At 41.7% G+C, this 10,935-nt stretch overlaps 2 protein-coding genes across 2 annotated transcripts; one reads left to right on the forward strand and one right to left on the reverse strand.

Moving 5' to 3' along the window:
- The first annotated feature begins 3,404 nt into the window (after positions 1-3,404).
- LOC133633950 (uncharacterized) lies at positions 3,405-5,868 on the forward strand. Its single transcript, XM_062026791.1, has 3 exons — positions 3,405-3,779; positions 4,164-4,382; positions 4,687-5,868. The coding sequence occupies exons 1-3, from the start codon at positions 3,514-3,516 to the stop codon at positions 4,838-4,840; spliced, it is 639 nt and encodes a 212-aa protein (XP_061882775.1). The 5' UTR covers positions 3,405-3,513; the 3' UTR covers positions 4,841-5,868.
- LOC133633949 (uncharacterized) lies at positions 4,902-10,153 on the reverse strand. The gene is made up of 10 exons (XM_062026790.1): positions 9,831-10,153; positions 8,665-8,775; positions 8,430-8,544; positions 7,403-8,253; positions 7,048-7,234; positions 6,684-6,932; positions 6,394-6,518; positions 5,980-6,026; positions 5,747-5,895; positions 4,902-5,619 (listed from the first exon to the last, which is right to left on the reverse strand). Exons 1-10 carry the CDS (start codon positions 9,990-9,992, stop codon positions 5,432-5,434), a joined length of 2,184 nt encoding a protein of 727 aa, XP_061882774.1. The 5' UTR covers positions 9,993-10,153; the 3' UTR covers positions 4,902-5,431.
- Positions 10,154-10,935: the final 782 nt, after the last annotated feature.

Below are 10,935 nucleotides of genomic sequence, written 5' to 3' on the forward strand. Positions count from 1 at the left end.
TGATATGAACACTTCAGTCATCAACAATTATATCATGTGAGAAATGGACATTGAAACAGTGTAGGTCTGACTTCGTAGGATATTTACAGCGAGCAGTGAACATAGTGAGCTCAGAAAGCATAAGAACAAGTATATACATTTGATTATTTACATTTGATTATTTAAAATCCGGGGAGGTGGGATGTGGTGGGGGGAGGGTGTTAGTCTGGGGTTGTAGTTGCCTGGAGGTGTTCTTTTAGTGCGGTTTTGAAGGAGGATAGAGATGCACTTTCTTTTACACCTGTAAACTTCTCGCATGTCTGTGAGGAGTTTTAGAAATAAATCAAGCTTGGTGTTTCAGCTGCATGGTTCATGTAAAAAAGCTAAAACAGACAGGGAGAGTGTAGACCTGCACTAGACCCTCTCTTCAAATAGTATAAATACCTTTAAAAAAAAATTTAAAATCCAGACGAGGTTTTGAAACAGCAGCAAAATCCAATCACTTGTTCTTTATCCCATTTCTGACCTTCCCAAAGGTTTCATCGAAATCCACCCATAACTTTTTTGAGCTGTGTTATTAACTTCTACTAACTAAGTCATTCCACGCAATTTGCACGGGCAACTGTTTATGATTATTAAAGTATTCAACAGTTTGATGGATAACTTGCTCTGAAATCGTTAGTCAAGGTGACGAGAAGTTGTTTACGTTTTTACTTTTGATAACCAAAAAAACCAAGGCTTGGACTATCTTGTTGCAAGATCAGATACTATTAAAGTTTAGAAGATATGCATCTGCATGCAGTAAATTTTTCTCTCAAAATTGGAAAGAATAAATACATCCAGCCAGCCAGCAAGTGCTTCATTGACTAACGTTTCTTGCAGCCTTTCACAGACCAAATAAAATGTTGTTGCGGGCCATATAAAAGGACATGGTGGGCAACATGAAAAGATATGGTAACTAAAATTGGGTAGCGGGCCACATAAATGACGTGGTGGATAACTAATATAATGTGGTGGGCAACATAAAATGGTCAGCTCAGTTTGACACCTGTGTGTTAGGGTACCTGGATAGAGTGAAAATCCAGCGAGTGAAAACCAGACTGTGAAATGTAATTCTAATTAAATGTTAAAAGACATGCACCTGGGGATAGGTTGATTGGCAACACTAAATTGGCCCTAGTGTGTGAATGTGAGTGTGAATGTTGTCTGTCTATCTGTGTTGGCCCTGCAATGAGGTGGCGACTTGTCCAGGGTGTACCCCGCCTACCGCCCGAATGCAGCTGAGATAGGCTCCAGCACCCCCCCGCGACCCCGAAAGAGACAAGCGGTAGAAAATGGATGGATGCATCCATCCATCCAGGTATAATTTGTAAAAAAAAAAAAATCAAACATTTTGAAAAACTAGACCTGGGTGTGTGTCGCATGGTGGCACCATGTGGTTATTTGGCAGCCCATGCTGCATCCCTGCGCTTCAGCCACAGCCAGTGACTGCTCCGTTCTGCTGCGGTGGCAAGTTCTTTGATTGCCTTCCGTTGGGACTGACCTCTGATCCCTACTTCCTTCAGGAGCCTTGTGGTGGAACTGGCTACAAAGCCTCTACAGCCCACCACCACTGGACACACCTTCACAGTCCAGCTTTTGCCTCTGCTTCAGCTGCTAAGTTGGCATATCGCAGCCTCTTCCGTTCGAATGCTTCATCGATGGCGTCCTCCCATGGGACCTTTAGCTCAGGACATGGACCAGAGGATCAGGTCTGGGCGCAGGTTGGTCGCTGCAATTTTGGGTGGGAAGGTAAGCCTCTGGCTGAGGTCTACCCGCATTTCCCCATCCCGAGCTGCGTTCAGTGGGCCTGAGTCCACTGATTCTCTCCCTCCGGGATGAAAGCTGTTTTGCGTGGGAAGGTAGCCTGAGCATTTAGAGGCATGGCATTGGTGACTACTCTCTTATTCTCAAGTTCAGCAGCCAAGCACTTCAGTACCTGGTTGTGGTGCCAGGTGTATCTCCCTTGAGTCAGACTGCTCTTGCAACCCACCAAGATGTGTTTGAGGGTTGCTGGGGCTGTACACTGGAGACAGGCTGGGTCCTCTCCATACCAGAGATGTAGGTTGGTTGGAGAGGGCAGGACATCATATGTGGCTCTAATGATGAAACGTAGTCTATTAGACTCCATGCTCCATATTTTGTTCCACGTGATTTTTCTCCTCTCCACGCCCTCCCACTTCATCCAGCGGACTTGCTGGGCTTGGGAGACTGCCTTGGCACACCTGGCTGCTTCATCCTGGTGGCGCACTTTTTCCACCACCATGTGCCGCCCATTTGGTTGGAGTTGCCTTTTGCCACGTGGGTGTTGTTGCTTCCAAACCAAGGCCCCTTCTGTCATAGTGGACATGCCCCACTATATTCCGGTGTCTGAGGGAAGTCTTTGCCACTGCAACTGCTGCAGATGGATTATATATATATATATATAAAAAAAAAATATATATATATATATATATATATATATATATATATATATATATATATATATATATATATATATATATATATATATATATATATATATATGTATGTATGTATGTATGTATGTATGTATGTATGTATGCATGTATATATATATATATATATATATATATATATATATATATATATATATATATATATATATATATATATATATATATATATATATCTTGCATCAAGATTTTTTATCAAAATCTAAATATTTTTTTCCTTTTCTCATATATATATATATATATATATATATATATATATATATATATATATATACAGGTATATATATATACTGTATATATATATATATATATATATATATATATATATATATATATATATATATATATATATATATATATATATATATATATATATATATATATATGTATATAACTGCGATGAGGTGGCGACTTGTCCAGGGTGTACCCCGCCTTCCGCCCGAGTGTAGCTGAGATAGGCTTCAGCACCCCCCGCGACCCCGAAGGGAATAAGCGGTAGAAATGGATGGATGGATATCTTGCATCAAGATTTTTTATCAACACAAAATCTTTTTTTCCTTTTCTCAAAATATTATTATGTTTATAAACTCAGGAAATACGTCCCTGGACACATGAGGACTTTGAATATGACCAATATATGACCCTGTAACTACTTGGTATCGGATCGATACCCAAATGTGTGATATCACCCAAAACTTAACTAAAGTATCCAAACAACAGAAGAATAAGTGATTGTTACATTTGAACAGAAATGTAGATAATGCATGTTAAAACATAAAATAAGATATTAAAGGCCTACTGAAATGAATTTTTTTTATTTAAACGGGGATAGCAGATCTATTCTATGTGTCATACTTGATCATTTCGCGATATTGCCATATTTTTGCTGAAAGGATTTAGAATAGAAAAACGACGATAAAGATAGCAACTTTTGGTATCTGACAAAAAAAAGCCTTGCCCCTACCGGAAGTAGCGTGACGTGGACAATTGAACATATCCGCAAAGCTCCCTATTGTTTGCAATGATGGCCGCCAGATCTGAGAGCGATTCTGACCGAGATAGCGACGATTTCTCCATTAATTTGAGCGAGGATGAAAGATTTGTGGATGAGGAAAGTGCAAGTGAAGGACTAGTGGGGAGTGGAAGCGATTCAGATAGGGAAGAAGCTGTGAGAGGGATAGAGCCATATCGCTTTGAACCCGACGCTGATGAAGACGGTCAGGAGGACGCTGCTGCTATTGATGCTGGAGGAGCACACGACATAGATCGCCTTGAGAATACAGAATGGTAATATGTTATTTATTTATAGACTAGTTTTAGTTTGTGGCCTAGTCTTGCACTGTTACTGTTAGTGTTACAACTTACACCCCAGGCCTATCTATACACTAAGTATCTATCATTGACACAATGTGTTACTGTTAGTGTTACAACTTACACCCCAGGCCTATCTATACACTAAGTATCTATCATTGACACAATGTCAAACCTAATTAATTACCCATTATTTCTATGGGCCACAGCTCCATATACCGGCAATACTAAAAATATGCATGCAGATTAATAAGATCCACAACAAGACAATGATAATATTAATTATTCCACATGTTTGCAGATTGCAGGTGTCAATAATATGAATTGATTTACAAATATTATGAACATTTCTATTTCCAGGTGTACATGTCAAAACTGTGTGAACATGGAGACAGTGGCTGAGTGTGTCTGCTGTAGTGAAATAGAGGCAGTGACCAGAACGATGGAGGAGGAGGGGGTGAAGACGTGCATCATAGACCACCATGGCTTTCCATCTGTGTGTCTGGATGAATGGGTGCTGCAGACAGCGTATAACGCCTACAAACAGCAATATGGCATGCTGCAGCAACAGCAAAATGAGTGAGGCACTAATAAGTTTAAATAATTCTTTATTCTATCAACCTTTGGAAGATAAGTCAGAATGAGCACTTTCTTATCTTATTCTTATTCTGTGAAATGTACTGTGCTACAATGCACATGACATTATATATCATAGAAGTATTACATAGATGGACCGTAGATGTCAACAATATTTACAATTTACTGCAACAGTAAATGACAAATGAATAGAATGCATGACAATGTCTTTTGAATCTCAGAGAACAGTGAGTCACTGTGTATCCATGTCCGGATAATAACAGCTGCCATCATTTGCTACTTGCAGGCGGAGACGACACACAGCCTATCGACAGTTTGTCCGCTTCTGCTGGGGATATCTGGGAAAGGACATAAGGGTGGTACTACCAGCTTGTGTAGTACATAAGATTAGGACAACATTCCCATCGATGGACTACACGGGGTTCCAAGACGTGCAGTGACTGCAACAGAATCTACATGGCCACTGTACTTAATCAATAAAATCAATCAATCAATCAATCAGTCAATCAATCAATGTTTATTTATATAGCACTAAATCACAAATGTCTCAAAGGGCCGCACAAGCCACAACGACATCCTCGGTACAGAGCCCACACACGGGCAAGGAAAACTCACCCCAGTAGGACGTCGATGTGAATGACTATGAGAAACCTTGGAGAGGACCGCATATGTGGGTAACCCCCCCCCTCTAGGGGAGACCGAAAGCAATGGATGTCGAGTGGGTCTAACATATTAGTGAGGGTCCAGTGGAGCCAGCAGGAGGCCACCCCGAGCGGAGACGGGTCAGCAGCGCAGATGTCCCCAACCGATGCACAGGCGAGCGGTATACCCCGGGTCCCAACTCTGGACAGCCAGCACTTTATCCATGGTCACCGGAATAACCCCTCCACGTGGGGGGGGGGGGCAGAGGAGAAAAGAAAAGAAACGGCAGATCAACTGGTCTAAAAAGGGGGTCTATTTAAAGGCTAGAGTATACAAATGAGTTTTAAGATGGGACTTAAATGCTTCTACTGAGGTAGCATCTCTAACTGTTACCGGGAGGGCATTTCACACTTACCGAAGCGACTCCTGTGCTTGGCGATGGCTTCCTCCTTGTCTGGCTTCTCCAGTTCATCGCAGAGGAAGGGAGGCACATCCACAGTGACGCTGAGTGGTGTTCTCTCGTCAGGGGTCTGTCTGCAGCCAGCAACAACCTCCCTGATCAAGTCATCTACGTAGCCTGCAAAATACAATTGTACATGTTCCTGCTCACAACATAATATACTCATGGAGAGTGAAACTTGACAGTATTATTATCATGATACAAAGTGTCAAGTGTTTACATGTTTTGTGTCCTCTACACTTACGGTATGTTGGCTCTGTCGCGATTTTCTTGACCACATGGCCCCCTGCTTTATACTTCGGGTAGCGTACTGCATAGCGCTCAGCACCCGCTTGTGTAGTGGCTATAGGGCGGCTCGAATTTTCGTTCCAGTGCAGCCCAGCAAGCAGGTTCCTAGGTGTGGTAACAGAATAATGTAATAATTAGTACTAAAGTATGGCACACACTAGTGACACTTAGATTAGTGTGGAAACATACCTGCACAGCATTCCGATGTATGAGAAGACATACATTTTCGGTGCGAACTGTATAAGATAAAAGACACTTTATTCAGTCATGCGTCCATACAATGTGTGTGTAAATTTATAAATTGTTTGTAAATTTGAATACAAATGTTTGTGTATTAAACTGTTAATAGTCAGCTATTAAAGCTTGATCTCCTGCAGTAATGAAGCTGTTTTGTTTTCAATGTTAACACCACGCCAGAATTGTTTGCAATCTTTCTCACCAAGATGCCAGCCACTATGTTGGACCTCCAACATTCTCTTGCTTACACTGACTGTATCAAGGCTTCATTTAGTATGCTCTAGTATTTTGCTCCCTGGCCACCAAAGTCCTAGTGGCAGGTGGTAACCACCGACACCACCTACAGGCGATCAGTCTAATTCTCACCTGTATGATAAGGCTATGGAACGCCTCCACCTTGGAAGTCTGGTGTTCACCCGACAGCATGGCGATATCTTTTAGCAGGGACTTGTTGTTGACCACCTCCTCCAGTTTCACTGCTGAGCGTGAACCTAAACATAAATTTAAAATAGAACAACGTTTCTACAAAAATGTTCCAGTCAACTTAAACTGGTTATTTACTTACAAGTTTATCTGAATTTTTTGACTTTCAAAAGATGTGCAGGAAAATACTGCTAGTCCCTCACTGCTTTCGGGCAACTTATTTGCCTACTCACTTTGTTTGAGCCATTTCTTTTGCCGTTGCAGTTGTCCATGAGTACAAATTGGGAAGAGGTCGCCATGGTCCTTGTGGATGTTCTGAATGTGTCGCTCCACAGACTTCCACTTGGCAACCAGAAGTTCCCCCTCTCCAGGCGGTGTAGACACTGCTGCCCAGTAGAGGTGGTTGATTATACTTTGCACCCAGGGCTTCAGGTCTTCACAGTCCTTATGCTTGGCGATGGCCTTCAGTTTCTTTCCGATGGCTACAAACAGAAAAAAACAGAAATTTGTGGATTAAATACAATATCGCATTCATCTGATCACTGATATGTACACACTACTTCACAACTTGTCATGCATACAAATAATCCAACTAACATTTTGCAACATGCCAGATGTCATAGCAGTGCCGTGTATTGGGCATGTTTTCACGAATCCATTTAGCGATCTGTCTGTGTCTGTCTGTCACCAGCACCCCGACATCCAGGTCCCAGCTGATCAGCAGTTCCACCATCCTCTTCAGTCCTTCCATCTCCATATGGTAGCTGCCAAGACATTCGTTGCTCTGAAATATATATAACAGAAAAGGAATGAGCAAAGAAAAAAATGAAAAAGGGGCTTAGTATACATTGAAATGGTTAATGTTATTAGACAAATTTACTAGGATAATTCTGGAAAATCCCTTATCTGCTTATTGTGTTACTAGTGTTTTAGTGAGATTATATGGTCGTACCTGTACAACCTGAAGGTCGAGAACCACATTGGCCACAAGCTCCATTGTGGTGTAGGTACCGAACTTGGCGCTGTGTCCCGGACTGTCTGCTCGCCCATCACCACCAAGGACGAGGGGTCGGCCTTCCACCTGCAGCATGGTGAGGTGCGTCCGTTGCTGTTCCTCCCACACCTTTTTGATGGCTGGCTGCAGGATGAGCTCCTGGTGGTTGAAAAATGTCCTCTTCACATACGTGACCACTCCGATGCTGTTCAGCACTTGCAACACCTTGCCAGAAGATGCCCCAGCGAAGAGGATGCCAGCAGACAGCAGGATGTTGCCCGCGGCATAAGGGCCAATGTTTGGCTGGCTGCTCCAACTACTCCTCTGGTCACATGATGCACATTGAAGAGTCATGGTCAGCTGTGTACCGTTCGAATCCCAAGAAGGGCTTATGTCCTGGCTGCCACAGACTGGACAGTGACACCACTTGACGAGACTCTGGAGGCACGACTCAAAGATGATGTACTTCGGTTCCTTGTGGCAGCCCTCTTCACGCATCTGGTGAGTACATGGGCGATCTGGCGACCCGTCAGATTGACACGGATCCGATGTCGTTGACTCACTCGGCACATAGCTGTCATCGGAAGAACCACCAACAAAAGGCGCAGTGGGACTTGATGCTGGTCCTTCATCAAACAATGCAGGAGGTGGTCGTAGCTTGGCTTGCATTCCAGACACACCTGGAGCTGCTATGTTAGTCTGCATCTCGGGGCTGTCAGATGGAGCTGCTACACTTGACAATGGGACTTCACTAACCCTGGCCGGCCGAGCTCTAACCCTCTCGAGGATCTCTGGGGTCACCTGGTGTCCTAGCAATAAAATCAAGCACAAGTTGTTTTATATAATCTGTTAAAATTAAACTAGAATCACATAATAATTATTGTCTTTGAATCACCTAATTTATCTGTCTACTCTACTCTGCACAGGCAGCGTGCAATGTGTACTGTGATGTGCAGAATCATGTTCGTCACCGAAATAGACATACCCTTTGATCTATGATGTATTTTCCCTGTTTGGGTGCTCTTGCTACTGGTCATTGCTGTTGGTGCTGTCCCAATCGGTACCCAGTCCGTCTGGCATCCTTGTTCTCTTGTATTTCCCTGGAAATGGAGAAACAGCTACATGTAATATGGATACCTCATTTACATTAATTATGAATACTTTTGGATTGGGCTTGAACTGTAATCCATTTGAACATTGATTAGGAAAACAAATCGAACCTGATCTTGATCGCCCTCCTCATCAGGCAAATCTAGTGCCATTGCCATTGGTTCATCCACCGCATCCGCCACTGATGCCGTAGTCGTACTGTCCATGATCTGATCTATTGTCTGTAAATGTACAAATGTACAATACTTTATATTATTGTCTATTGTAATCTATTGACAGTATTGACACTATTGACAGTAATGTCAGTAAATGTACGATACTTTATACTGCAGAAGAACTTGACTAGAACTTGAAGCAATAATTATATGTAGACTATTTTATTGTTAATTTATTTCATTGTTCATGGAGTAGTCCAGTGGTTCTCAAATGGGGGTACGCATACCCTTGGGGATACTTGAAGGTATGCCAAGGGGTACGAGAGATTTTTTTTAAATATTATAAAAATAGCAACAATTCAAAAATCCTTTATAAATATATTTATTGAATAATACTTCAACAAAATAAATGTTTAGAATTAAGTTCATGAATCCAGATGGATCTCTATTACAATCCCCAAAGAGGGCACTTTAAGTTGATGATTACTTCTATGTGTACAAAATATTATTTATAATTGAATCACTTGTTTATTTTTCAACAAGTTTTTAGTTATTTTTATATCTTTTTTTCCAAATAGTTCAAGAAAGACCACTACAAATTAGCAATATCTTGCACTGTTATACAATTTAATAAATCAGAAACTGATGACATAGTGCTGTATTTTTTTTCTTTTTTTCAACCAAAAATGCTTTGCTCTGATTAGGGGGTACTTGAATTAAAAAAATGTTCACAGGGGAAAATCACTGAAAAAAGGTTGAGAACCACTGGAGTAGTCTATGACTGTGTGTGTTAGTTTTGGTTGATTGATTGAGACTTTTATTAGTAGGTTGCACAGTGAAGTACATATTCCGTACAATTGACCACTAAATGGTAACACCCCAATAAGTTTTTCAACTTGTTTAAGTCGGGGTCCACTTAAATTGATTCATGATACAGATATATACTATCATATATATACTATCATCATAATACAGTCATCACACAAGATAATCACATTGAATTATTTACATTATTTACAATCCGGGGTGTGGAGGTGGGGGGGTTTCAACAATTGAGAACAAAGAAATGGATATTGGAACAGTGTAGTCTGACTATGAAAACTGGATATCAAGATTCTTACCCTCTTCCTTTCCCTTTTGGCAAATGCAGACCTCATGTGCCCAGTCTGTCCGCTTGTGGAGGGGGTCGGGTGCTCCGGACTTGTCCGTGGTCTATCGAAAATAGTTGGCTTCGCACCTTTCTTCAGCACGAGTCGACGAGTGCTGATTCCCATTTCTGCCATTCGCAAGGGACCCTCTTCGAAACATGATCTTTCGAAATGTTCGCTGCATACTACACTGTACTTCGTATGTGTCGTCCAATCCAACCGTGTTCGCTTGACTTCTTTGTTCCATAGTAAAGCTTGGCCGCCATCTTTTGGGAAAAGAAACAATGAAACACCGGTTGTGTTTTGGTTTGTGTTGCTACATCCAGCAGCAACACACCGCTTCCCTACAACTCTCTTTTTTGCAGTCTCCATTGTTAATTGAACAAATTTCCAAAAGATTCACCAACACAGATGTCCTGAATACTGTGGAAATTAGCGATTAAAACAGAGCTGTTTAAATTGGGAGGGACCTATTCCAAGATGACGCGTTCAACTGCCTTCGTCACGCGCATACGTCATCATACCGCGACGTTTCAGCCGGATATTTCCCGGGAAATTTTAAATGTCACTTTATAAGTTAACCCGGCCGTATTGGCATGTGTTGCAATGTTAAGATTTCATCATTGATATATAAACTATCAGACTGCGTGGTCGGTAGTAGTGGGTTTCAGTAGGCCTTTAACAGTAAATGAAAAAACACATTAATAATCCATCCATATTCCACCGCTTCTCCCTCATAATTTGGACAAAATACTATAATGAGAAATGACAAAGTATGTGACTGCATACTTCAGCAGTCAAATTAGGAGCCTGTTTTTAACATGTTTGCTTACTCACTACTAAAAGTGAAGTTTTCTAGTATGTTCACCATGTTGTTTAATGACAAAATTGTTATCCTTCCATCCGTCCATGTTCTACCGCTTGTCCCTCTTGGGGTCGCGGGGGGTGCTGGAGCCTATCTCAGCTGCATTCGGGCGGAAGGCGGGGTACACCTCATTGCAGGGCGACACAATTGTTATTTGATTGCAATAAGAAACATATGTATCATAAGATTTGAAGCACTTTGGAACATTTAGAG

The sequence above is a fragment of the Entelurus aequoreus genome, linkage group LG18 (assembly GCF_033978785.1).
Source record: "Entelurus aequoreus isolate RoL-2023_Sb linkage group LG18, RoL_Eaeq_v1.1, whole genome shotgun sequence".
Lineage (NCBI taxonomy): Eukaryota > Metazoa > Chordata > Actinopteri > Syngnathiformes > Syngnathidae > Entelurus > Entelurus aequoreus.

What these genes read in the sequence shown, in the direction of transcription:
- LOC133633950 (XM_062026791.1), top strand. Translation starts at nt 3,514, where the DNA reads ATGATGGCCGCCAGATCTGAGAGCGATTCTGACCGAGATAGCGACGAT. An exon ending in CGCCTTGAGAATACAGAATG is followed by an intron (nt 3,780 to 4,163) that starts GTAATATGTTAT and finishes TTCTATTTCCAG; the next exon opens with GTGTACATGTCAAAACTGTG. An exon ending in CTGCAGCAACAGCAAAATGA is followed by an intron (nt 4,383 to 4,686) that starts GTGAGGCACTAA and finishes TGCTACTTGCAG; the next exon opens with GCGGAGACGACACACAGCCT.
- LOC133633949 (XM_062026790.1), bottom strand. Translation starts at nt 9,992, where the DNA reads ATGGCAGAAATGGGAATCAGCACTCGTCGACTCGTGCTGAAGAAAGGT. An exon ending in AGGAGGGCGATCAAGATCAG is followed by an intron (nt 8,545 to 8,664) that starts GTTCGATTTGTT and finishes CTCCATTTCCAG; the next exon opens with GGAAATACAAGAGAACAAGG. An exon ending in TCCATAGCCTTATCATACAG is followed by an intron (nt 6,027 to 6,393) that starts GTGAGAATTAGA and finishes TATCTTATACAG; the next exon opens with TTCGCACCGAAAATGTATGT.